This window comes from Manihot esculenta, chromosome 13 (genome assembly GCF_001659605.2).
Source record: "Manihot esculenta cultivar AM560-2 chromosome 13, M.esculenta_v8, whole genome shotgun sequence".
NCBI classification, from domain to species: Eukaryota; Viridiplantae; Streptophyta; class Magnoliopsida; order Malpighiales; family Euphorbiaceae; genus Manihot; species Manihot esculenta.
The window spans coordinates 4,086,613-4,114,106 of NC_035173.2; the positions used below are offsets into that span (position 1 = coordinate 4,086,613).

Sequence of the window (27,494 nt, forward strand, 5' to 3'; positions counted from 1 at the left end):
ATTACATGTGAAGTTGAGTGATAAAGCAAATAAAGCCCCACAATAGTTTCTTTGTGTCAAGAACAAAGAACTCAAATTTAAGTATATTAATGATTCATATGCTTTCATTCCAATAACCTAAAGCATTATTAGGGTGTAAAAGCTATGGAAGTACTTTTTCTATTTTTTCTCGGATGCTAGAGGCCCATAGGCAGGCCTAAAGAGTGTAGGGGGTGGCAATGAATACCGCTATTTCTTACTTGGCCGCTACTTTTTCAAGGTCGGTAGTAATGGTGGGGAAGCTTATCCCATTACTTGCAGTTCTATGGGATTGCTCTCCCTTGTTTTACGTTAAATAAAAACAAGAAGCAAAAGAATAACATCACATGACAATTTTCTACTTCAGAAACTTGAATGCAGGCTGTGAACATTATGGAGAGGCAAGATATTGCACGCTAACACTCTATCAAGAAGTAATTTATTTCATTTTTTTTAAAAAAATTTACATTTAAAATGAGATATAAGGCCCTTTCAAGCCCTTGAAAAATAAGCAAAAAAGTCATTTAATCTTTTAGCTTCAAAGTGGACATGTACAAAATTTGATGTGATAATTGGTTTTTAATCATCTACAAAAGCCTTTTATTATCACTTCCTGCAAAGCTTTGTGATACCTCGTAGTAGTCATGGCTATAGTTGCTAGAGAGCAGCACCATCCTCTTGAAATGTTCACCTAGATGCCTCTTTCAGAGTGGGAAAAATGGGAAATACTTTGGTGGATTCAGTCTCTCATGAATCCAAGAGATATTGAAATAAATTTTATCTGTTTTTTTTTTTCATGGAGGAACTCCATTATTTGTGTCTTGAAAGTACCTTGATCCATGGTGAACCGCATCCTCTAAAGTATTTTCCAGAAAAATTTCCGCTCTTGCCACTTCTGCTACAAGAACTTGCCTCTACCTGGAAACAATAACTTGACACTGTACAAGCTGCTCCTTCCTTTTTGGGGACAGAATTATAGTCTACTGTGGCTTCGAGGTTGAAGTGGATTTAAGAGTAGTTACTGATTGCTTACGTAATAAAGAAAACTCAGAAGCCTTTGACAATACAGAGAAGTAAACTTCAGCAACTTTGTGAAAAAAAACAAATATAACAGTAATACAAATAATCTGGACATTACTTTGAACCTAAGTACTAGATAACCCAAGATTCTTTACCTTACGATCAGTTGAGCTTTACTTGTATCTAGCAAAGGGCAAACTTCACTATTGGATTACAAATTCGCTACTGAGCTTCATCTTCGAAATTCTAAAAGTCTTTTAATCCTCACTCAACTACCAACAGAAATTCCAGGAACTTCCAACTCCAAATTTCTTTTGGAGGGCTTCTGAACAGCCACAAAAATTATGTTCTTTTAAATCCCTTGTACTTTAGAAACCTGTATTCCCATTTTGCTATCACTTCAATGTTCAAATTCCTAAATTTGCAAACCCTGGCAAAAACATGGGCACATCAGACTCTTAAACATATTAACATAACCATGCAAAAAGAACGCCAACCTTTAGAAACATATGTCTAAGCTTCAAGAGAATAACATTTTGGCAACACATTGACCCAACAATTGAATTACCAGGTGAATTTTTGTTGCTCTTGAACTTTGCATAATCAAGCAAGTTTCCGAGCTACGAATTGTACAGAAGATATGACCTCCTCAACATAACTATGACAATTTTCCTGTCTTCCTTCTCGATCACAACATCTTGTAGGAAGATCACAAGGATTGAAAAAAAAAAAAAAGCTAGGTTTGATAGTCTAGCAATTGAAAGAGATGTGCTCCATAAATCCTTGATGGAAGCAGTGAAATATAGTGCATTCATAGAAGTCACCATTCATCTATGCAGCTCCTCATCAAATCATTAGCTTCAAATTTTAAATGAAATACTCAAGGACATAATGACATATCAAATGGAGAAATAGTGATGCAATAGACAGGCAAGGGTATACAACCCCTAGTGGGTAAGGCATATAAACTTCTAACTCTGATGTACAATTACAAGAAAACAAGCACATAAATGAAGAAAATCATACCAAGTTAACAACCATGAAAAAGGGGAAAATAAATCATTCTCCTAAAGTGGCCCTAAAATAGTGGAGTCTTGGAAGGAAATTTTGGACACAGATGCTTCCCTCAACCTAAAATGGCAGCATTCATACTCAAACCCTGCATCCTAATGGCTAAATGTGCAAGCCTACTAAGATTTATTTGTACTCCTGTGCTTGTGAAACAACAATTTAGAGTAATTCCGCAAAATCAACCTCAGAAGACCTGCGTTGCAATCTACTTCCAGAGCAAGCTATGTCAATTGATTGGAATCTAGACCAAGAATTCCATATTCCCATTATCAGCAATGTTAGGAATTGGATTGTTTGATAGGATACTAAAAGAATGAACTTCCATAAGTAGGGATTTTGGATTCCATTTCCATCTTGTCTTCAAATTTGGAATATGCATATGATATATATTGTATGCAAATTAGAAATTTAAGCAATCATTGAATCTTCCTTTTTTCCTCAAAATCACAGAGTAATAAATGATTTTCTTGCAAGCCCCCACCATAAAAATGGAAATAGGGATAATACAGTTTTAAAATTTTAGAGCATGTTTGGTTTAATCGTTGAATACCGTTGATAGCAGTTAACTGATAGTTAGTACTGATAGCGAATGACTAATAGTTGATTGCCAATTGCAGCTGAAACATCCAAAACGTTTAATAAATTATATCTAGAAATTGTTTAAGTGTAAAATGACGAATAAGAGTAATATATCATATAATTTATTTATAATTAAAGTGCACAAAAAATTAATAATTTATCATATATATATATATATATATATATATATATAAAATTAAAAAATATGATTATTAATAGAATAAATTTTATTTTTTATGTATATATATGTTATTTTTATAATATTTATATTTATTTTATAATTATAAATAGTTTAATAATATATATTGAAATTTATTTTAATATAAAATTTGATAATTAATAAATACTAAAAAAGATAATATAGTATAAATAAAATATAAAATCTTATCAACTGGTCTAAATAAAATATAAAAAAAAGGTTTTAAAATTAGAGCCGAATGAAGAGACAGCTGATAAGCTACCTATCAATTATCAGCCGCCTTTTTTTAAGAGTTACAAACACAAAAATGAGCTGTTTGGGAGCTGATCAAATATCAGCCAGATGAAAAGGGTAAACCAAACACCCTCTCAGTATTCTATAAAATCCATGAGAAGAAAAACACTGGCACATATTTTCTGTGTATGCTTCTGCTTGTGTGCAAGGTACAAAATTGGCTAGGGGAAAGGGGGAGAGGACAGGGGGAGGGCAAAATTACTAAGCAGCCATGGTCCATTCATATAGGCCGACCTAATAATTAATCCCTATATGTATTCATCTTATTTTTTACTATCTATTAATTAACTAAATCAAGTATGCATTATTTCCTAATAATAGTCTAAACAAGTCAAGTTTGGGCCATACTATACGCTTGAGTTATAAATTACAGAGCAACATCAGTTGATTATATTTCGTCTATCATTTGAAATTGCTTTTTATCCTCAAGCCTACTTGCTTGGTTCTAGCATGTCTTTGTTTCAGCGCAACATAAGTGAAAGTGCCTTAAATTTGCATACCAATCAGCTTGAAGAATTTCGTTCTGATAGCCTTGCTAGAGAAGCTGTACTAAGATCTGGGTACTAATCCTAAAAAACATGAATCTTGGTAAGCGCTAAGGATTTCATAAAGAAAGAAGAGAAGAGACAACAATCAAAATATAGTGAGAAAATTTTCACTTTCTATTCAAAGAAAGGGGGACAGTGTAGAGGGTGGTTTAAGAAATGCTACACTAGCCAAAATAAAGCAATACTTAATCACGTACATCTGCCCACCTGCCTTACAACAGTTGTACAAAATCAGCACACATAACCAAGTTCCTCAGGTGACCTTCTCAACTCTCAAGAGCATGACCGTTAGCAAATAAGTTACAGCAGCTCCAGGAGAGTGGTCCACTAACCTTAACTTAAATTCCTGTAAAAAGATAGGTTTTACTGAAAATTTTATAATAAAAAAATATAAGCAAATAAAAATAGAACAGGGCAGTAGTAAGGCAAAGAAAAGAATCCTGATAGACTAATAGAGTACATAAAGGGGGAAAGGTGAAATAATGTTCTTCACTACCTCGTATTTCACTACATACTTCCTTATGGTCCAATTTCATGATTAAGAAACCAACGAGCAGCTTCAGCTGTGAGAGAGTGCGTTGAGTAGCCTTATAAATGTGACTTCTACATCACTTGAACAAACAATGTCAGCCATAAGATCGTAGAAAGTATGAGTTCCATGAATACCCAGAATTATGGGTTTCTTGCGAGGATAAATCCTATGTAACAACCAGGCCTCATCACACTGAAATCTTTTATAAATTTAAAGATGCTGCTTTCACAAGACACTCTGTTCCTTGCAAGGACCTTTTGCTAACTCAATGTGGTACCTGAGATCTTGGATCTAAATCAGAAAATATATTTTATGCAACTCCTGCATTATAGGAAAAAAACAAGCAGTTCTTAAAATATTTACCCAATAAGCAGCTGACATACACGAAAGGTATAGATATAAAAACATGTTTAATGATGAAGACAATTATTTCTCAGTACTAAAAGGTCAAACAATTACCATTAATTCTGAAGACTTGAACACCCTTAATATCCTCGATTAAAATTAAGGATGATTGTCAAAAATAAGTAAGATATTGGGCCAATTGTAACATCATAAACAAATAATTTTATTTCAATCATGTGATAACCTGCTATGAGATAGACCATGGTTCAGGTACATTGTCAGCTAGCTTCAGTTGTCCATCCAATACTTCCAGCAATGAGTAAATCTCATCAGAAGCTAGGTGAGATTTATCAGATGCAGCAAATTGATGCAGTACACTTTCCATCTCTATCCAACTGGAACCAGGACATGGCTTTTCTACACCTAATTTCCTCATACTGTCCCTAATCTTTGCAGCCTCGCTCCACCTATTAACTTCAGCATACATGTTAATCAAAAGAGAATAGTGCCCACTGTTGCTTGGCTCCAAAACCATCAATTCATTAACAGCAACCTGTGCAATATCCAAGTTCTTGTGAAGCTTACATCCACCCAACAAAGTACCCCAAATAACAGCATTTGCTTCGAATTTCATAGCTCTGATCAATAGCAATGCTTCTTCAAGCAAGCCACCTTTGCTCAATAGATCAACCATGCATCCATAGTGTTCGATTTCAGGAGGGATAGAGAAGTCAAATGTCATTCTCTCAAATATTTTACGCCCTTCTTCAATGAGGCCGGCATGAGTGCAGGCACTTAAAACACTAATAAATGTAACACCATTTGGCTTTATTTTCTCCTTCTCCATCTTGTGAAACATCGTCAGTGCTTTTTCCACATATCCATGAGCTGCAAGTCCTTCAATCACTGCATTCCAACAAAACAAGTTCTTCTCTCGCAACTTGAAGAACACCAAGAGGGACCTATTTAAGCTCCCACACTTGGCGTACATATCAATCAATGCAGACCCTATATAGACATCAAGGTCAAATCCATTCTGCATTACATAAAGATGTATTTCCTTCCCCAAGTCAAGAGCTCCCAAATGTGCACATGCTGAAATCACAGTTGCCATGGTTACTTCATCCGGGCTAATCCCATTTTTTATCATCTCATGAAAAACAACCAATGCTTCTCTATATCTTTTATTCTGGGAGTAACAATCAATCATTGTTGTCCATGAAATAATATCCCTCTCAGGCATTTGAATAAACAGATTTTCTGCTGAATCCACATCTCTCAATCTTGCATACCCATCAATCAAAGTATTCCAAGTAGCTATGTTCTTTTCAGGCATCATATCAAACAGTCTCCTCGCAGAACTCAGATCTCCAAACCGAGCAAGACCAGAAACCATGGTAGTCCAAGCAAAGGCATCTCTGTGTGGCATTTCATCAAACACTCTTTTGGATCCAGTAATTCTACCCACGCGTGAATAAAAATCAACCAAAGCAGTTTGAACAAACACATGTGAGTCAAACCCAAGTCTCCAAATGTGACCATGAACAGCTTCTCCAAACCTTATTTCAGATGCTAAACTGCAAGCTTTAATTAATGATGAAAATGTGTAGCTTGTAGGTAACAATTGAACCCTCAGCATGTGTATATAAAACTCAAGGGCTTTAATTGGGTAATAGCACTGGACAAATCCTCTAATCATTGCATTATATACAAAAACATTAGGATTTTCCATCTGGTTATAGGCTAAAACTGCAAAATCTACATGGCCAAGAGTGGAACAAGCAGTGATAAATTGGTTTATCAAGAAACAATCTTGGCTTGTATTGGTTTTGATCATGGAAGCATACATGCATTCCAGGTTCTCAATCTTAGAGCAGTGCTTTAATTGGTCAGCTATGGAGTGGTTTTGGGAGAGAAGACCAGTTCGTTGAAGAGGTTTCGAAATTGAGAAACAATTAATCCCAGTTAAGGTTTTCTGGCAATTGGCTAACATTGGCAAAGGGAAATTTGATCCCAGTTATGGTTTTCTGGAAGTATAGCAGCTCCAGTAGAGTGGCCCACTAACCTTAACTTAAGTCCCTGTAAAAAGATAGGTTCACTGAAATTTTCATAATAATATAAGCAAATAAAAAAAGAACAGGACAGCAGCAAGGCAAGGAAAAGAATCCTGAAATACTAATAGAGTACATAAAATGGAGAAGGTAAGAATAATGTTCTTCACTACCTCATATTTCTCTACGCATTTCCTTATGGTTCCATCACATGATTAAGAAACCAATGAGCAGCTTCAGCTGTGCGAAAATGAGTTGAGTAGCCTTACAAATGTGACTTCTCCATCACTTGAAGAAACAATGTCAACAATAAGATCATAGACAGTATGAGTTCCATGAATTCCCAGAATTCTGAGTTTCTTGTGAGGATCAATCCTGTGTAATAACCAGGCTTTATCACTCTGAAATTTTACAAATTTAAAAAATGCTTCTTGCACAAAGCACACTGTTCCTTGCAAGCCTAAAAGCAGCATCCTTATATGAACCCTTTGCTAACTCGATGTGGTACATGAGATCTTGGATCTAATTCAAAAAATAATTATTTTATACAAGCCCTGAGTTATAGAAAAAAGCAGTTCTTAAAATATTTACCAATTAGAGAAAACCTTTATTTTTAAAAAATTTAACAAAACCACTTCTATTTAGAGATTATGGAATTGGGATCTCTATACTCATAGAGACAGTGTTAGCACCTATATCGTCCCTAAATAGAGTAAGCGGATTTAAGATTGTGCTCAAATAAATTAATTATCATAATATACAATGAATTTAAATTATGATATTAGTTATTTGTATTTAACTAGAAAATAAAAAAAAGCACTTATAAGAATACATAAATGTCTCATTTATTAGAGATAAATTAAATATAAATATAAATAATTCAACCTTTAAGTAAATTTTGACTCTATTTATTTTATTATATTATATTATATTTTATTTTATTCAAAAACCATTTAGGAAAATCTATATTTTTTATTTATTTTATTTTATTTGAAAAAAGATGTAAAATCATTATTTATAAAACAGGCTTCCAAGTTTGACAGATAAACAAATTTTAAGCGAAGATAACAGTGATTTGAAATTAAAAATAAGTGAACACTTAAAAGTAAATTTGTAGAGGAAAATTAAAACATTTTGCTTGAATTTTAAAAAATTGACATTGAGTTTTTTATATTTAAAATTGCTGAAAATTACAATTTTGAAGGATTAGATATGAAAATAGCATTAATATTTTTTGAGATAAAATTTGAGACACAATAGTGGAAGCTGAAGAAGATTAGGAAAAATGATAAATTTTCATTTATTCATTTAATTTTACAGAGTGAGTGAATAAACCAAATTTATTGGAAATGGACCTAAAAGATTAAAATTTTAAAAAGGCCTTTTGAACATTTATAAAAGAAATTATTATTTATTTAAGAAAATAATTCTGAATTAAAAAGAGAGTGTTTTATTGACTGAATTAATATGAATCCAGGTATCTATTCATTTCTTATTGGGCCCAATTAAAAAAAATACATATTAAGTATTGCCTAAAGAGTTTCACCTATTAGCATCCACTCAATAAGTAAAGGTCCCATCATTGCTAAATTAACAATTGAATTTATATCAATTCAATTTTATTAAAATATGTATATGCGTATTTCACTATTCATTAATAAACCTCAGATAGATAAGTAATGGTTAGCAAAATTAAATTATCATGGGTAGTAGTTTTAGTTTTAGCATGTCTCGATATTCATTAACTTTCATACAGAGAGTTTGATTTATCAAAAGGTTCCCTAACCCAACGAACTAGAGTCTCATCATCAATTAAATTAATGTTCATTCTACAAACCATATTAATTTAATTTTTTATTATTTTTATTATTATCTAAAAAACTAAAAAATAATAATAAGCAAGCAAATGGAACAAACATATAATTCTTGTGAGGAATTAAATTATTATGAATTCTAATTTAATTCATCTGACCCTAATCGAAGGATACATATATATTAACTATAGTCTAGTGAGCTTAAATTATCATAAAGGCACTCTAACTAATAAATTAAAGTCTCATTATTAACTCAATTAACATTTAATCACAATTCATTTAATTTAATTTAGTTTTTAATTAACATTTTTTTATTATCATCTAAAAAAATCACTTACAAATCTGTCGAAAATTCGGCATAATCTCCACTGTAAATCGGATATTTTCCAATTTCAACACAACACAACATGCACGAAAATGATGCCATCCCGACCTGCACAAATATTCATCAACACCCTCCTCATGTTTTACCCATTTTCACAGCAATTATGTATATTTATTCATTCTAAAAGGAAATACTCGAACAGGACTTTTGACACTAATACAAGAGGACCAAAAAGGTGATAAATTTAAATATGTACAATTCAGGATTACAACCACCTTGGCATCTAAAGCAGCAAGTATACTTTATGAGAGAAACCTCTTCCACCATTCACATATAGATTAGTCAAACTCCCCAATACAAACAACTAAAGTAAGCACAACATCCTGAATAATTAACATCAACCAGCAAGCACAGCACAACCACATAGTCATCCACCCTAAGAGTTCTATACTAGTGTAAAACTTATTTGAAAATACCACACAATGTGGTGGGTTTTAAAACGATTCCACAAAAAGCCATTTCACTTAGCTTATATTAAATAGAGGCAATATGAACTGTAGTACGATAAGAGGAATAGCACATTTTGCACATAGCAGTGAATGTCTCTATCCAAACAAAAAAAAACATAAGACCTGTTCATGAAATTTTATTCTTTACAAAAACGAAGTGACTACACTACTCATACTCCCACAAAAGGTTAGTCACCCCTTCAGGGTGTTCCAACTCAATCACAAAATTCACACACATAAATAAAGGAACTCTCCATTTGCTTTTATTAATCTGTAGGTTGAGAAGAACAGTAAATTTCAATATTCTCAAGCACTACAACGCTACCAAATAACTCAACGGTGTATGTCCCATATCAAGCAGCGATATTAAACATCAAAATATAAAAATATGTACAAATAGCAGAAGAGATCCAGCTATTCAAGGCGTTCTAACGGACTCATTCCATATCAGATTATAAACAGAGATTCATGAATCCAAAGGTTTAACTCAAGGGACATTATTACTATGCAGCTAATATATCCAAAGAGAGGGATTTAAACCTACATGACAACAGTAGAGTTTTGAGCTATACCCACACTAAATCAGAATTTCAAGGCTGAGCAGAAGGAGCAACTGGGTCGAGGAGAGTGAGGATTTGGCTGGGAACGGTGCAGCGCTAGAAAGCTGCCTGTGCTACGCTGATTTCTGCTACTAGCAACTTCGATTGAAAATTTCTGCTGTCTCGGAATGAACCGAAACACTGGGCGAAGATGGGCGTTATGATTTTCGAAGTATGAGAGTTGGTGGTGAGGGTTCTCTTTGGGTCTCCCCTGTATCGTGGATATGGTGCCACGAACGAGTCTGTGGCGAGAAAGAGAATGGCGAGGAGAAGAAGCTGCCGGGTCTCTAGCTTTCTTGGGAACAACGGGAGGTGATGAGGGAGAGGTCTCGGTGGAGATGAAAATGGTATATGCTATGTCGTTTTGGGGGTTAAGGGGAGCAGCAAAGCAATTTTCTCCATTTCTCTTGATAAATGTCAGATCACTCCCCAAAAATTCCCTCATGTTTCTGAAACCGATAACCCTAATTCTAATGGCCTCCACCCCTTCAACAGTAAAATTTAGTTATAGATCTAATACGTATAATTAAAGAAAAATTTGAAGGGTTTAAAATCAATTTATGACAATTTTTTTAAATTTTTTTTTAATTTAATGACTTAAATTCATCTTTATATAAAAGATTTAATAAAATTAATTTGTTTTTTTCTTTACTTTAACTAACTCTCAACTCTATAGCTAAAAAAAATAAAATTATTTAATTTAATTGTTGAATACAGGTTAATAGCGAATAATTATATAAATAATAAAATTAAAGTATTTAATAAATATTTAAAATATCAACTGATATAAAAATTATAAGCTGCATTTTGGATCACACCCATAATTAAAATGATTTTTTCAGCTAATAATAATTTTGATTTTATTTTTTATTTAAATTATATTACTCTCTTAAAATTTATTAATTATAATATTTTAAATTATTATTTTTCAATAAATTATTTTAAATTATAAAACATAATCATAAATTAAATATACTATAAATAATAATTAAGATAGTTATATTATTTATTATTATATGGTAAAAAAATTATATACATATATGATAAATTATTATATTTTAAAAATTATATTTTTAAATATTTATTTATTATATAATAAATTAATATTTTTATATCTACTTTATTAATATAATAAATTAATATATATCTTTATTAGTCATTTTATATATAACTATGACAATTAAACATAATTTATAAAACATTTAAAATATATACCATATGAAATAAGTTATTAAGTGTATACAACAGTTAAATCAAATTGTTCTAAAATTAAATTTTAAGATATAAAAGTAATAATATAAAATTAAAAATTAAAAATAATTTGTTTTCTTTATTTTTTTATTTTATCTTTATTTTAAATTAAAATATTAATTTAACTAATTGAAATAAAAGTTAATATTTTGCAAGAAAATTTAATTAACCAAAAAGATCGGTTTATTGGGCTCCGATTAGTTACGTCTTCCTCGGAGGCCCGCATATCCAAAATGGATCATGTAAACGACGACGTTTTAGCAATTCTTTTTTTTTTTTTTTTGTCTCCTTTCCCTATAAATACAAAAAAGTTTAGCTAGGGTTTTCAGTACTACCGCTCGGTCCACTCTGTCTCTGTTGCCCTGTAAAATCAACTATTCTTCTTCCACTCTCCGCCGCCAACGCCATACCATCATCGTCTAATTCGCAATTTGCTTAACTGGTTAATTAACTATAGCTGGAATTGGCTTTTTTAGAATTATTTTTTATTATTATTGTTACTATTATGATATTGTAGAGTAAAAATTTTGTGTGATGAGAATGAGATGATGACTATGATATGTTTCCCTATTGGTTTGATTGCCGTAATGATGGCAAACATTCTGTATTAGCTCTATCTGATCATTCTCTAACATAATCTTTTAACTTTTTGTGTGCCTAAATTATTTTATCTGCTGATTTTTTAGGATTTTGTAAGAATGAAATGATGATTTATGTTTGTTTCCCGATTGGTTGGATAGCCGAGATGATGGCATCTTCCAGTGCATTAGCTCTATCTGATCATTCTCTCGGCTTGTGAATTGGCTGCTTACACTTTTTATCTTAATTTGAGAGTTCTGAAAATAAATGGTAGTTATCTTTCTCGGCAGTATGATAGAATGTAAGAGCGCCACATCCAGTGTTAAATTATGCTACATGCAGGGTTCTGCATAAAAGCATCAATGACATAAGTTCAGAGTTGAAAGAAAAAGAAAATAAAAATATTTCAGTTTGAAGTAGTTTTGATAGGTAGGCTTCAAATTTGCTTGCTCTGCATTTTCATTTCCTTGCCCCTTAGTGGCATCATCGTTAGTTGCTTGATAAATTCTTCTACATTCTTGTGGATAAATTTATTAGCTTTACAAGCTGAAATCTGAAAAACGACCAATTAAAGGAATGCTTCAATTGGTTTGCTCTGGACCTGCAGGTTTATAATCTTACATTTTATATGCTTTTTTCTTCCATCGAGAAACTTCCGCATTACACGGTTATACAATTTTGCAATGTTAAGCTTACTGATTACTGTTATCAATTTAGTCAGTCTTGATCTTTATGCTTAGATATCAGGATTGAGATTTGAAGGGGAGAAGAAGGAGAGAGTTTGACAACTGATGTGATGGATTAAGAAAATCAATAATTCTTGCCTAGATCTAATATCATAAACTCATGACACAAATAAGTGAATCCTATTTGATTTCATACATTTGTGGGTGTCTTGGGTTCATGGTGGTTCAGGACTAAGTAATAAAATATCACTTTCTTTAGGGTTTTTTTTTATTCAAAAGAACATTACAATGAATATATGGAACTTTAGTAGATTTTTAGTAAGATAGATTTACCGAGAGTTTATGTGTGCTTTTGTATAACAAATCGCCATTAAGCAGTTTCTACTACATAAAACAAGTTGAATTGCCAAAATTTTAAACTTCATATCTATTTTAAGGAAGTAAACATATTTTTCTGTAGGTAAATTGATTGGAAAAAAAGAGATAAAAAGAAAACTAGAAATCAATTTTTACAAGTAATCAAACCCTTTAATTCAACTGTTCTAGAGAGAATAAATAGTTGTTTTTGAAAATCAACAAAAGTGGAGCTGGTTTGGCATTAAAATCATTCAAGTGGCAACATTTTACGGCACAAATATCTAAGAAATCTCATGATATTTCTTATGCTGATTATCAAGTTTATGGCACATCAACTTGCTTCATGTTAAGGATTCTATATAATGTTCGTTTTTTGTTTTTGGATTGGATGACTTCTACCTTCAAGTTAATAAGATAAAGAGCTAAGCCATCTGGTCGGTGTTGTCTAGGGTACAGGACTGGAGATTTTGGCATGCTCTTTTTATTTATTTTTTTATGGTAAATGGTGTTGGCTTAACTTGGAGTTTTGCTTATTTGCCAAATAATAAAATCAAGTAGCAGTGGATGAACAAAAGTTTATTCTCTCTACAGTTTGGAATAATGATAGGTGTATAATAATATTCACAATTCATATAATTGATATATAAAAGGATATCTCAGAAGATGAACCAAAAAGAAAAAATTTCCTTTTGCAGATGGATAATAGATTAAATCTCTGAATTTAGATAGTCTATAGTTAAATGTAAGAAATGTGTGTTCAAATGCTCAAGGCTTTCTGCATTTGGGGCTTTAGGAATGGTCAGATCCATGTTGCAATGGAGCTTCTTTACTTTAAATTTTCATCTTGTTCTTTGGCATAGAAAGTAAGACTACTGCCATATAAATGACGGTCAGAAAACAACTGAATGTTTTACGTGGGTATTGTGACAAAAAAAATGTTTAGCAAAAATCTCTGAATTACTCTTATATGTTGCATTCAGATATGATATTAGAATACATTCTGAAGCTCTTGCTTAAAAGTTCGAAACTTCAAATTGAGAAAAATGTCCCACATTGCAAATACCTGCGCTGGTATATATTACTATTCTTCTACATTTCCTGGCACAAATTTCACTGAGTTTGCTAATATCAAGGGTTTGAAACTTGAAGTGGATTCTTGGCATGCCTCCTTTGATGTCCCTGCTAGTTTTCCTCTCTTAGTACAGTTTGTTTATCAAATAATTGCTGCGCCAATGTTACACGATTTCTACAATTATGACAGTGAAGATAGAGAATGTTATAAACTTTTCATCAAATTCACACAGGTTTGTCTTGCTAATTCCCTCTTGTTGTTCTAGATGTTTTTATTTTAAAATCTAAATCACACACTGTCATCAATGCAGGATATTTGCTTCTGATGCTTGGGACCCAGGTACTTGTAGGTATGTCTTGGTCATAAGCTCCACATAATCTTTGGAACTTTGGTTGATTAATTATGACCACTTGTTGGCTTGTATTTTCTGGGTATTTGGTTTTCAAATGTTTTTGTCTTTCAATTTTTTTTCCTTTTCGTTATGTGCTAATTATACTGACATGGCTATGAGTTTGCCCCTTAGCGTTTTGAATTTTGACATCTTTATTTTTGTTTTTATTTCCCTTGTTTTGTTTGTTGTCTTGTAGTTTTGGCCTTTAGTCTGGTTTCTTGTCCAGCTCTAGCATTGCAGATTCTACTGTGGACCTTCTGGTTTGCGATTGTTATGACCCATAAGACAAATCTGTCAAATTTATTTAAAAAAAAAAAATTATGCTTTTTTTTTTTTCTGTTCTTTGTTTTTTAGGTAAAAAAAAAAAAAAAAAGAAGAAAATATTGATGATGCTTGCGGATGGTGACTGCTTTGGAGATTTCATATTATTGAATACCCAAGATGACAGCTCTACTGTTATCCTTTTGTTTTTGAAGTACTAGTACTAGATGAATGCATGTCCACACCTTTACTATTGTCTTTATGTCTACAAACAAATGGTTCCTTAGATTTTTTTTTTTTCATGTATCAGAAATATTTAAAAAATGAAGTGGTTGGCTTGGCGATTGGATTTCTGATAGTTATATTTTTTAAGTGAATATTTGATCACTGGGTTAAGGAGCATTTGTTCAAATTCAAGCTCTTTGAAGGAACTAAAGATTCTGGACGGAAAAATTTCAAGATTATATTATAAGAAAATTGAACTTTTATGGGGAGAAAAATAACCATCAAAATATTTAGTAGCTAAATTAAAATTTACCAAAACTATTAGATTTTTATTATATAGTGAGGTGAAATTTTAATTTGTTTTTATAAATTTTTAGCATTTTTTCCACTAATAACTTCGTCATAAAAAAATCAATTTATTTTAGTGCTATAATGGAAATTTTGAAATATCTCTTCCATTTTTTTTTTTCTCTTCTTCGGCCGCGAGGAGCAAAATTTTTTCACCATTTTATAGAATAAAATGCATAATATAGCATTCAGAAGAAAGTCTTAATAGGTAGGAACTATTTAGCAGATTAATATTTATAAAAATTGAATTGAATTGATTTTAAGTAAAAATTAATTTGAATTAAATCAGTTTGATTTGATTTAATTGATTAAATTTTTTAATAATTTTTTTTATATTTTATTTTTAGTATTTTAAATTTAATTAAAATATTTTAATATTAATTATGATTTAATTTTTTATATTATTAAAAATAATATATTATTATTGTTTATTGATTTGATTTGATTTTTTTAATTTTTTTAATTAAAATTAAATTAAAATAATTAAAAATTATAAAATTAAAAATTAAATCGAAAAAAATAAATAAAAAAATAAATTAAAATTTTAAATTAATTCAATTTATTAATTTTTTCAATTTAAATCCAAAAGTATGCTGTATTGAGTATAAAGTGAGATTGATCAGACAATTATAGGTAAAAAGTAAAAGGGATTAAACTAGTATTCTTTTTGACCTTTTAAATAAAAAGTTTTGTTAGATAGTAGTTTTGAAAGTATGTTTAGTATTTGAATAGAGATAAACCATTAGTATTTAAAGATTAAAATAAGTGAATTATAAAAAATTATTTTTATAATATTTAATTAATTGTTTTTAAAATGGCTAATCATTGTCATAAAAGTTATCTACTATTAAAATTGTAGTATTGCAAAAAAAGAGACACAGTAGTGTTATGTCTTATTCATAAACTTGTTTGTTGATCAATTTCAATTTTGAATAAAATGTCTTCAAAGTTGAAAATTTTAAGAGAATAGACTGATGTAAAATAGAAACATTTAGATTAAAAAAAATGCAAATGATGTTCAATTTGTTTTCTTTAAAAAAAATTCAATTAGCTTTTTCATTTGATATTAAGATTATTGAGATTCAAATTTGATATTTTCATAGTTTAAAAAACTGCTTCTGTGATGGATAGAGTTTAGACAGACAATGTGCATTTATGAAGAGCTTGGTTTGAATTCACAATAGACAAAAACATCTATAATACCTCTGTTTGGAAAGAAATTTTTTAAAGTAATAAAAGATTTTTGAATATTTTAAAATCTTGAACTTATGTTTAAGAGAAAGTAAAATTTTGAATTTTAATCTGGATTGAGAAAATTTTGTGTTTGTGGTAGTGCAAGTAGACATGAAATAAGGCCAAACATATGAAGAAATAGAGATTTCAGTTTGTAATATAGCAAAACAAATCAAATGGAGGAAAAAGACATCTCTTGCAATATGTTAAGTCTTATCTCCAGATTTTGATGCTTTTGCAAAAGCCAAAATTTCATAACTCAACTCTTTTGTCTCTTGTTGCTTATCATTTTTATTTTTTTAAATTAAATAAAAAACAGAGAACATGAGACGTTTAAATTACCAATTCAAAATAATTAATTATTCAGTTAAGATTAAGATTTCATTTGTTTCATAATTTTTTTTATATATTTTTTAATATTTAAAAAATTAATTAATGAAATATATTTTTTAATAAAAAAATTAAATTATTTTACAAGAAAATAACTTTTTATAATTTTTAGAATTTTATATATAAATTTATTAATATATTTTATTTTTAAATTAAAATTAAATAATAAAAAATAAATTATTTTATTGAAAAATATTTTTTATATTTTTCATAAAAAATATAAAATATTTTTTAAAAATTAACGGAACATGAAAGCTTATTAGTATTAATTTTTGCAATAAAAATGAGATGCATCCTTATCGATTTTTACAGATACATTTACACGATTTCTCATTAACTTCACATTTATTTCTCATTCAAAATTGATGAAAATGTTGAAGAATTAAAGTTCAATTTTCTTATTTCATTTTGATTTCTTGATAGAATATTATGGATTCCAAGAAATTGATATTTTTTAAAATTTCTCAAGAAAAGGCAATTAATTGTAAATATACACCAAATCTGTTGTGTAGCTTGTTCTGAGATAAGGATGGCAATGAAGACAAATATTGATATAATGACAAAATAAAAAATAAAATATATATATATATATATATTTCAGAATAAATTCTTTTTCTTTTATATATATATACAAATATTTATTTTATTTATAAAAGAAAAATATCAATCATAATTCCATTTTATAAAAAAAAACTATGAAATATTTTGATTTCTCTATCTTCATTTCCAAATAAATCCGAGTTGCTAAGTAGGTCTCAGCTCATAAACATCTATTGTAATTCAAAACGGATTCAGAAATGGATCAGATTAGGATCGTGGCCAGGTCTATTTAAACAGGTCTCTCCCTCCCACCATTGTCTATCATTTGCAAGCATGGAAGTGATCATTTCCAGTGCTGCAAATTCAGTTCCACCTGATGAAGATGACGGGCCCATATACAACAAAGCTGAGCAAGTGAAGGCATTTGATGAAACTAAAGCTGGTGTTAAAGGATTAGTTGACTCTGGGGTGACCAAGATTCCTACGTTTTTTGTCCACCCACCAGAGAACATGCAGAGATCATCATCATCAAACACCAGTTACAGCAGCAGCAGCAGCGGCGGAAGCAGCCTACTGCAGGTCCCGGTGATAGACTTGGAAGGCATTGAAAGTTATGGTAAGCGGGTTAAGGTGATAAATGAGATTCGAAGGGCATCAGAAACATGGGGTTTCTTTCAAATGATTAATCATGGAGTTGCAGTTAATGTTATGGATGAGATGTTGGGTGGAGTTAAACGATTCCACGAGCAACCACATGAGATGAAGATGGAGTGGTACTCGAGAGACTCCAAGCGCCGAGTTAGATACTTCTGCAATGGAGATCTCCTTGTTAATAAATCACCAGCAAACTGGAGGGATACTCTAGCATTTGATTTTCAAGACGGCCAACTTGATCCCTCCTTCTATCCTCACACATGCAGGTATTCAAAAGCTAGACCCTTTTTCCTCCCGACACACAAATTATTAAAACTTTAGTAAACTTTACTACAATAATATACAACAGTTAGTATTAGGATAATACTTACTCAAACCAAGTCTGCATGTATATGTATGAAATTCTCAAACAAGTCTGCATGTATATGTATGAAATTTCATTCATGTAGATTATCCATATAGACTTAGTTTATATAGTATTGTCCGTTTTATTATATTCATTTAATCACGACAGACCATATAGATTTATCGTGGATGCAACTTAATTTTTTTATTTTAAATGAAAATTGAGAGAATAAAACCTAAAATCTCTCCATTTACTCAAATACACTTACTACCGGACTAAGTCTATGAGTGCAAAAAAATATTACTGCTTTAAGGCTTTAACTAGTATTTAGAGAGTCAATTAGAAAATTATTTTTTTTTTTAACTTTAAACTAACCACTAGAATAATGTATTACAGAATGAATTTAGAAGTCCAATGTCAGTCTCTTGCGTTCAAAATAAAAAAATAATAAAATGCAAGGGCATTGAATCTGACTGATGAGAAAGGGTAAGTTTCACCCCGATTAGCTGTGTAAGCCCTGATGGGTAAAATGTATTTGTTGCAGAGAAGCCGTCAGGGAATACATGAAGAACATGATAAAAATGAGTAAGACAATAAGTGAACTACTGTCAGAGGCACTAGGGCTTCAGAGAGACTACCTTTCAGGGTTAGAATGCATGGAAACTGAATCTCTGGTGTGCCACTACTACCCCATTTGCCCACAGCCTCACTTGACTCTGGGAACCACCAACCACACTGACCCTTCTTTTCTCACCATACTACTTCAAGATAACGTAGGTGGACTCCAAGTTCTTCATCAAAATCAGTGGCTTGATGTGCCACCTCTAGAGGGGGCGCTTGTAGTAAACATAGGGGATTTCATGCAGCTGATCACCAACGACAAGTTCAGAAGTGTGGAGCATAGAGTATTAGTTGGAGGGAGAAGACCCAGGGCTTCAGTGGCATGCTTCTTCTATCCAAGCACAGCAAATAACTTTAAACCCTATGGAGCTGTTAAGGAACTTCTATCTGGCAATCCACCCTTGTACAGGGAAACTCATTTTAGCGAGTACATTGCCTTCTTCAGGTCCAAAGGATTAGATGGTAATTCCAACCTCTCTCATTTTAAACTACCATGACCCCATGTTCTTGCAAATAACTTGTTGGAAACCAAAATCATATCTGTAATAAAATCATCTACTCCCTCTGACATTCTTTTGTTCTTTTGCAGTTTCATAGCAGTAATAAATTATGCAAGAAAGATACTGATACTGTGATAATGAACGATGGCAATGGCTTTCTATATTATTTCATAATTTTTAACATTCAAACACATGGTGGGTTTGGTTTAAATCTGGGAAAAGGGATGCTAATCACACAAATTATCAAGTAAAAGATCAAGAAGCTCTTCAAATAAGTGCAGGTATTCATTTCTTGTCCTTTCCTTGTTATTTTAGGAGAAGGGGAAAACAAACAAGAATCACATCTGAAAAAATGCCATGCAAAGATCTCAAATTACGGGCTATTTTACACAGGAGCAACACCACAATCTCCAAGAGCTGACTGGTCTTTGTCACTAGTTTGAAGTCTTAGGTTGCAATATCTGCACCAGTGACCATAAGATATCCATTCTATGCATCACTCTGTTGTTTTGGCCCTGAAATGATTCATAATACAATAATATTTCTAAACAAAGAACTTCAACAATTTGTAACAGTAGAACACATTCTAATAATATCATTAACCAGGCCTTTAAATTAGCCATGAACGTCACTTGGATTAAGTGAGAGAAAATGAATGTCTTATTTCTCACCATTTTCAGATATTTGATAAAAAAGAATTCTTAACCTACCTCAACCATGAAGCATATCCATATCTTCTCACCATGCACTTCCGTAATCCCCTTCAAAATTGTCAGACCCAAGCTTCTAATAGCTTCTGCTATCTCAAGAAAATGACTACACTCCTCACATAGCATCTGCATTAGTCAACCAAAATATTTCAAAATATAGAATTAAGGAACATCATCCCCAGACACTTGTATTGCCATGCCCCTTTTCCTCTTTCCTTTTCTTACTGCTTAGATTATAATGCCTCTTTTCTCTTTCTGCCTTTTCAATGTCTTTTATCCTTAATTTTATCGCACTATTTTTTTAACTTTTTTTTTGCACTATTTTTTTAACTTTTTTTTTAAAAAAAAAAAAAAAAGACATGATAAAGTCGCTAACAAGGGTATGTGATCCAAGGGCATGGATAACATGTAAAAAGAATACAAAAATGGATTAACTTCTATATTTTCAGAGTTTCAGTTTCAATAAAATAATGAAGGGATAACTTTCAAAATGCACCATGTGGTTTCTGCATTGACACTCAAGGGACAAAAGTTCCTTCTCATCAAACTGGTACCATATGGTTGGCACCTTAGTTAATCCACTAACAGTGTTAATTGTTGGATGATGTGGCAGCCACATTGTCACTTAAAAATATTAATTTTTAATCCATTTTTCATGAAATGGAAAATTTTTAATTTACAGGAGACCCTTTTTTGTTAAAATATAATTTTTCTTAGACACACATGGCTGCTACATCAGCCTACCATTAGCAGTGTCAGTAGATTACCTAACAGTGCTAACCAGATGTTACCACTTTGAATAGAACGAAGTTTTGTCAATCAATTGCCACACCATGAAACCACATGGCATGTTTTTTCAACTTTACCAATAATGAACCTAAAGCAAAATTTACATATTTGAAATGAATTACCTCTACAAGCATCTGCCCGTTTTTGTTTAGGTTCTCTACTACAATTGAAGAAACTTTTAGGTGGCCTCCCACCTCAACTGCCCAGCTTGAACCCTTTTCATAGTTAGAGGTGTCTGTTGCCTTCTGAAACATCTGCAATTCAGTAATAAGCAGAACAATAATCACCAAAATGAACAAAAATATGCTATATCCAAGTGACAACTATAATAGTCAAGTTGCTGAATATTAGCATCAAGTCCGTTGTGGGGTAAAGAACGCTTGGCACAATGGAATTATAGTATCAACTAATTAACTGATAAAAGAATTTACAAGTTTGAAGTAACAGGGATAGCATTTGCAGAAAGCATACTCCAGAAGCAAATGAAGACAAAACATACATCAAATAAATAAATTTAAATTTTCTCTATTGAATAACAGAATTCATTGTTTATAAGTGCCTTACAAGGGAAGGGTCTAAGACTTTACCTTTGATTCGGCACATTTAGTGAGCTTGTCAGCATGCTTTGTCATACTTTCTAAAAACAGCATGTGTTTGATTGTGCGTTCCAGCAGGGAATCAATACTGCACTGTGCAATGTTATTGAAATCTTCAGTACATATCTTGCAGGGATTTGCATGAATATGAACTGCACCTATGACATCATCAAACTCAACTGAACCATAGGAAAGTTACCTTTGCCCCACTGGGTACCAGCTCTCTTAGCTCCTTAATACGATCTTGAATAAGTTGTCTGTCCCTTGGTCTAGGCCTACAGTTTTCACCAGGTCTTGCCCTCTTTTTGTTGATCTTAGCTGGTTCTGGGCGCCTATCCAACTGTTCACTGCAAGTACTGGGACAAGTTGATGAAAATCCTCTAGAAGACATAGCAGCACAAACCCCTGTTGAGCTTGAGCAATTCTGTGCATCCTCTTCAACAACAGACTGCTGATTAATTGAATAACCAGCTGAACAGATAATATGTTTTGTCTGGCTATAAGGCTCTGGAATTTTCTCACTTGTTAACAGAGATTGCGCTGATTTACAGGCTGATCTCTCACTTTTCACATCACTGCTGCTATAGCAAACTTTACCTACTACTGCTTCTAGAAGATTTTCTGTACCTGTGTCAAATGTCATCTGGCTAATACTTATCCCCTCTGGAACCTCAACGATGTTTCCCGCTTCAGTCTTCTCTGCTTCACAATCACTGTACAAACACCGTTTTGAAAAAGCTGGTCCTAGAGCTTCATGCAGCTCACTGCCAGCAGAGAACTTAAAAAATGTGTTCGAGGCCCCCAACTGACTTGACTCAGCTTGACATTTCAGCTTCTTCTCCAACTCTTTTTTGACATTCATGTCCGAGTATTCAGGCATTTTCAACAACTCATTTAAATAAACATCTATGCTAACGCTATCTGACCTAGGTCTATCACAAACAGTAGAGTCAAGGTGGTCCACAGGGTAGTTCACAAGTTCAGCTCGAAAGTTTTCATTAGGAAGTACAACATCACTTAACTTTATATTATCCTTGATAGGATTATTTAGATGTGGAGTTGCACCGAATTTTGATCCCCCACCTGGATCTTTCCAAACACTATTCTTCCCTCCACATTTTTGTTCATCTACAAAATCTATTCCTACTTGATTTTGTTGCATCAAATAGGTAATATCAGATTCAAGATGATGTAACTTAACCCTCTTATCACTCTCCAGAGCGGATAATACATGCCATCCATGTTTATTTACCATTTCATCTGCTGTATCTTCATGTACACCGGGAAGGGAATAAAAATAGGAATAATCACATCCTTTCTGTAAATAAGGAAACATAGACAACTGATTGTTTGGCCCTTCCTTGTAAGTAGCCTTATCTAGATTGCATAGACTATCAGGAATAACCTCTGATTCTGAATGCAATTCTTTTGTAGGTAAATCTGGCTGGAAAGTGGAAGACACTCAATTTCACCACAATATCTCACATTTCCATGACTCATTCTATAAACAGAAAATTAATACACTTGTAGCACACATGGGCACTTGAACATAAAGAAATGAGGAGGAGAAAGAGAGAGATGGTTACCAGATATAAAGAACTCTTCATACTAGATTGCAGCACACCATTAAGGTGCCCAACTGAGGAATCTTGAAGGGATAGAAAGACATCTTTTATATGGTTTACCAGCTTCATATCCTCAGCAACCTGCTCCACTCAAATGTAAATAGAGAAGCAACCATATATTAATAACATTTAGATGATAAGCTTAAATATTCAATGTATGTTTCACCTCTTTTGCTATGAACTAAAACTAACCCAAACAATACACTATATCTGTCGTACAAAACATGAATCCCATTGATTCAAGACAATACTCCACAATACCCCAAATCGAGAAGAAAAGATATTTCTAGGAAATTAGGTACCTTTAACACAAAAGATTTTGGACTGCAGGATACATGAAATCATGATTTTTGTTTTTTTAAAGAAAAATGTTACTGGGGCATCTGGGACCAAGATTTTAAGAGGCATTAATATGATTTATGAGAGTACTGAAGGGGGTAAAAATTTTCACTTATTTCAAGTTCTGAATGTTTTTAATACTGAACTTGAGGAGAAGCAAGTTTTGTAACTGTTTGCCCAGTGCTCTATGGGAACACATGCTGCCCTGCTTTCTATGTTATAATCACACTGCTTTGTTTGTTAATCATTACAGGGGCTTTTCAGGCCGTGATGATCTGCTGCTCTTGAGCAGCAATTAAATGAAAGGAATAATAATACTTCTATTTTCACATGGGTTAATAAATTGTTGTTAATATAGTTAAAAGCATTAAATTTTGTTTAGTCTTTCCTAATATGCTCTCCACACATATTGCTCCATTAAAAAATTAACTACATTACTAAGTTATTTTTGAACCTAATAAATTTTACTTTCCAATGCATATTAAAATAGGGGAATAACAGGAAGCTAATAAGTAAACTATTATTTCAAAAAGGAAAATAACCTATAATGTGGTTAGATGCAAAATGAAAGTAAATATTAATGAGAAAGGAAGTAATAATAATAATAATAAAGAGAAGATGGAAGCACTAAATAATAGTCTCAACCTATGTTGGATTTGAATATTCACTTCCAATCTCACTTATCCTTGTAAAAGGCAATTTTAAAACGAGTGACATATCAACTTACGTTACTCCAACTAGAACAGAGTAAGTGTATATCAGGAAGGAACACCTCCCACCTCACCGGTTCCCTCCAATAGCTAAAATTTCCTGAATTATCTTTGTAAAATTGAGTTGAAATGGACGCATATCCTATGAGTATGACCCTTTGTCAAGTTAAGAAGCCTGTTACTTTAGCGTTCACTTCCCTCTTAATGTACCATAATCATACAGCTAAAACAGTTTAATGACAATTGGAATAATAATATCACACCATATAGTTCTGCAAATTCATCTTAGAGTTAAATGATTAATAACCAGGCATAGATTAGTTAAGTTAGCAACTGGCTTACTTTATTCAAAGAGCCGATCTGTACAACTCCATATGGAACAACAGCTACAACAACAATTGTCTGAAAGCAAACAAATGAAATTTTCATCAATATATTATCTCATTGATTAGTAGAATAAACAAAGAAGAGACAAACTACCGTCAGACAGCAAGAAACCTTTTCTTTCCTATTTATGACCTCACCAGGACAGAACTTGAGACAATTATGGATTGTGTCTACTACTACATAGCTGATTCAATACACCATGCCAGATGACCATAAAGAACAACCACAAGCTAAAAGAATATTTGAATTACAAAGCCATCATTAAAAAAAAAAAGAGTAACAGTCTTAAAATTATTAGTTTGAAGGCAATATAAAGCAGTAAGTTCACCATTCTACCAAGATTGATCATAGATGAGATCATTAAAAACTAGTAAGGTTGCAGGGAAATTGCGAGAAATAGTATTAACATTAAAGTGAAAGCAAGCGCACCTTGATCCCAGCCAAAAACTGACTTTGCCAGCCATCTGAAAACTGAAAAATTAACCCGAAGAAAATTCAAGGATTAGTGAGAGATATAACCCAAAAGTGTCTAAGTTACCACAGCACCCATTTGTTTTAACATTTTTCATTAGGAATTTAAACATTGTAACTCAACTAGAGCATTAACACAGAATGATCCTCACCTCAAATGAGGAGATGGAACTGGTTATAAGCTTATCTGCGATGATCCACTGATGTTTTCCAGTAACTGCCACCTGTCCAACAATCCTATAAAACAAAGGAAAAGTCTGTCCTCAAATCATGCTGACCAGCATGACAATTTTGAAAGTGACTGATAAGGGTTTCAGAGATTTAAAAGAAAATGCTAATTAATTTATACACTGGAAAAAAGGACATTAGACTAAAACAAATAAGAATATGAGGCACACTTGAAATATCAAACATTTCATTTTCACATTTTCCAGAATTGCATGATACATAGGGAAGAAACGAAGAAGTAGCATATTCATGAAGAGAGCCATACCCTTCCCCAAGACAATACACATGATATGACATCTTTGCCACAGCTAGTCCAAGTGGGTCATGTGAAAAACGGTCACCACACAAGTTTTCTAGTGTCTCCCTGAAGCACTTACTCTCTAAAGGATCATGTTGCTCAAAATTGTCATAGTAGGCATCTTCCCAAGTTAACACCCTGTTAAACATTAGAAATACTAAAAAAATCAGAAAAGATTTCAACACACATACTATGGGTGTTTACCTACATCACTAAGGGCAAACGTAAATTGACACTCAATATCAGACCAACTATTTGGACAAGGAGGAACATTATTCCCATAATTAGTAACATAAGCAGTTGGTAATAATCTCCTATTTTGTTCTCTACAGAGAGCTATAAAAGCCAAAGCTCATAGGAAAAATAAGTACCATGTGAAATTCAATGGTTGGTACCAGTTGCTAGCTCAAAACCCTCCCAAACTAAGTTATACCCAGCATGCTATACACCATCATAGCCCCAAATGATTCTTTGAAAATAAATAAAATAAACTGGACCACAAGACAACCAATCTCCTGAACATCAACTTGAAATTAACTCAAACGCTAAAAATGCATTACATATATGCCTATAAGTACTAAAATTCCAAATTTGACTATAACAAGACGCATCAAGATATCCATCAGAAGAACTACAAAATCAGTACTTATATATTCTCAAAAGTGAAAAAACACCAAAGAGAAAGTTTTAACAACTTACATTCGAGCTCGATGCTTGAGCTTCCAAAACACAGCGTACTTCCACTCAGTGTTGAAGCAGAGGCTCCTCAGTGTATTATGCAAGTCAGTAGCCATCCTCCCTCAAATTCCTAAAACCAGCTCCCCACCCTAAAAACGATGCACCAACCAAACCAACTTTGTCAGTTAAGTAAAATCTCCACCAAGACAAAACCCTAACTCCCACTCAAGCTAGCTTCCCCTGTAAGAGCCTCTTCCTGCCTGCTTTCTCCGTAAACCTGCTCGCGCCTTTATCGGTGGTCCTACTGTAGCCAAAAGCAGACGATCCCTACCCATTCCTCACACCACCCCCAACAACCAGGCTATAAACCCCTTGCTTCACTAAACTCTACTACCTCTCACAAATCTCACAATCTGAAATAATAATTCAAAGTTTGAAGATCCATAACAAAGACTTCAGAGCGCTGATAGCTACTGTATTTAGCCATGAATCTGGTTAAAAAAATTCGCTCCAAAGCCAATTTAGAACCGAAAAGAAAAATTATACCAAAAGCCTCTAGCTTATATCAGACGACATGGATCACTCAAATTCTAAGCTCAATTTTGTCAGGAAAGAAAAAAATCCACACAAAAATGAAACCTATTACTCCTTTCCCCCAGAAAAATTGAAAGCAAAACAGTAGAAACAGCGATCAAGAGATTACAGCTTCGAGAATAAGAGGGTAAGGATTAAAGCTTTTTGCTAAGAATAATGCTAATTCAAGTGAAGTTTGCAGCTTTCAGTTACATTCACTGCATGACTTAGAATTCAATTAAAGCAAAAGAAAAAGTGAAGCTTTTTTTTCACCAGTTTTAGAGAGAGAGAAAAGAGAAGCTTCAATGGCTTTTCCTCTGAGCTTTGAGAGAGAGAGAGAGAGAGAGAGAGAGATGGTTTCTCTTAAGCAAGCAACAAGAACGACGTTTTCGGTTTGGCTGATTAACGGGGCCTTTTATATACAGCCGCTATTTGGCGCACCCTGTTCATTTAGCTTTTTTGACAAAATTGCTAAGGCCACCCTGTTCAATAATGCGCACCCCGTGCATTTTAGACTTCAACCCTCTTTCCTTCAACAGTTTCACACAACTAAGAGGAGGGAGGAGAAAGCAGAAACAAAAACAAATTCCTTCTCTCTCTCTCTTTGAGAAAGGGAATTAGGGTTTTGGGTTTTTGGAATTTGGGGATAAATATTCGTGGAAGCACCAAAATGAGTGATGGGTTATGAGTACACTTCCTAAGTAGTGTCATTTTATGGCCAACAAAATGATT

General features: G+C 32.5%; 3 protein-coding genes, 1 long non-coding RNA gene and 2 other non-coding genes across 18 annotated transcripts; 4 read left to right on the forward strand and 2 right to left on the reverse strand.

Moving 5' to 3' along the window:
- Positions 1 to 441: 441 nt before the first annotated feature.
- On the reverse strand, positions 442 to 10,387 carry LOC110629457 (pentatricopeptide repeat-containing protein At1g06143). Of its 11 annotated transcripts, XM_043949410.1 has the most exons (9): positions 9,878 to 10,385; positions 8,810 to 8,904; positions 6,831 to 7,032; positions 4,851 to 6,685; positions 4,226 to 4,582; positions 3,937 to 4,075; positions 3,682 to 3,750; positions 1,194 to 1,468; positions 442 to 1,073 (listed from the first exon to the last, which is right to left on the reverse strand). In XM_043949410.1, exon 4 carries the CDS (start codon positions 6,597 to 6,599, stop codon positions 4,854 to 4,856), a length of 1,746 nt encoding a protein of 581 aa, XP_043805345.1. In that variant the 5' UTR covers positions 6,600 to 6,685; positions 6,831 to 7,032; positions 8,810 to 8,904; positions 9,878 to 10,385; the 3' UTR covers positions 442 to 1,073; positions 1,194 to 1,468; positions 3,682 to 3,750; positions 3,937 to 4,075; positions 4,226 to 4,582; positions 4,851 to 4,853. The 11 variants fall into 11 exon arrangements, with proteins under 11 accessions (XP_043805345.1, XP_043805349.1, XP_043805350.1 ...); XM_043949414.1 differs by lacking the exon at positions 3,682 to 3,750; XM_043949415.1 differs by lacking the exon at positions 442 to 1,073 and having other exon boundaries at positions 1,089 to 1,468; positions 4,851 to 6,704; positions 9,878 to 10,387.
- Positions 10,388 to 11,492: 1,105 nt separating this feature from the next.
- LOC110629032 lies at positions 11,493 to 14,801 on the forward strand. The gene is made up of 2 exons (XR_002490151.2): positions 11,493 to 14,081; positions 14,160 to 14,801. It is a non-coding gene; the product is annotated as an uncharacterized LOC110629032 (long non-coding RNA).
- On the forward strand, positions 11,694 to 11,782 carry LOC122721643. Its single transcript, XR_006348347.1, has one exon. It is a non-coding gene; the product is annotated as a small nucleolar RNA Z102/R77 (small nucleolar RNA).
- Positions 11,852 to 11,941, forward strand: LOC122721644. The gene has a single exon (XR_006348348.1). It is a non-coding gene; the product is annotated as a small nucleolar RNA Z102/R77 (small nucleolar RNA).
- A 2,563-nt stretch (positions 14,802 to 17,364) lies between the features above and the next one.
- On the forward strand, positions 17,365 to 19,984 carry LOC110629034 (1-aminocyclopropane-1-carboxylate oxidase homolog 1). Of its 2 annotated transcripts, none has more exons than XM_021775873.2 (3): positions 17,365 to 18,157; positions 18,782 to 19,320; positions 19,674 to 19,984. In XM_021775873.2, the coding sequence occupies exons 1-3, from the start codon at positions 17,571 to 17,573 to the stop codon at positions 19,799 to 19,801; spliced, it is 1,254 nt and encodes a 417-aa protein (XP_021631565.1). In that variant the 5' UTR covers positions 17,365 to 17,570; the 3' UTR covers positions 19,802 to 19,984. The 2 variants fall into 2 exon arrangements, with proteins under 2 accessions (XP_021631565.1, XP_021631566.1); XM_021775874.2 differs by lacking the exon at positions 19,674 to 19,984 and adding an exon at positions 19,448 to 19,524.
- On the reverse strand, positions 19,625 to 27,455 carry LOC110629033 (transcription factor bHLH155). 2 transcript variants are annotated; one of them, XM_021775872.2, is made up of 11 exons: positions 26,211 to 27,447; positions 25,479 to 25,649; positions 25,138 to 25,222; positions 24,944 to 24,985; positions 24,470 to 24,529; positions 23,040 to 23,159; positions 21,653 to 22,897; positions 21,445 to 21,546; positions 20,980 to 21,111; positions 20,069 to 20,194; positions 19,625 to 19,873 (listed from the first exon to the last, which is right to left on the reverse strand). In XM_021775872.2, exons 1-11 carry the CDS (start codon positions 26,303 to 26,305, stop codon positions 19,793 to 19,795), a joined length of 2,259 nt encoding a protein of 752 aa, XP_021631564.1. In that variant the 5' UTR covers positions 26,306 to 27,447; the 3' UTR covers positions 19,625 to 19,792. The 2 variants fall into 2 exon arrangements, 1 of the variants encoding a protein (XP_021631564.1); XR_002490152.2 differs by lacking the exons at positions 19,625 to 19,873; positions 20,069 to 20,194 and having other exon boundaries at positions 20,988 to 21,111; positions 21,445 to 21,541; positions 26,211 to 27,455.
- Positions 27,456 to 27,494: the final 39 nt, after the last annotated feature.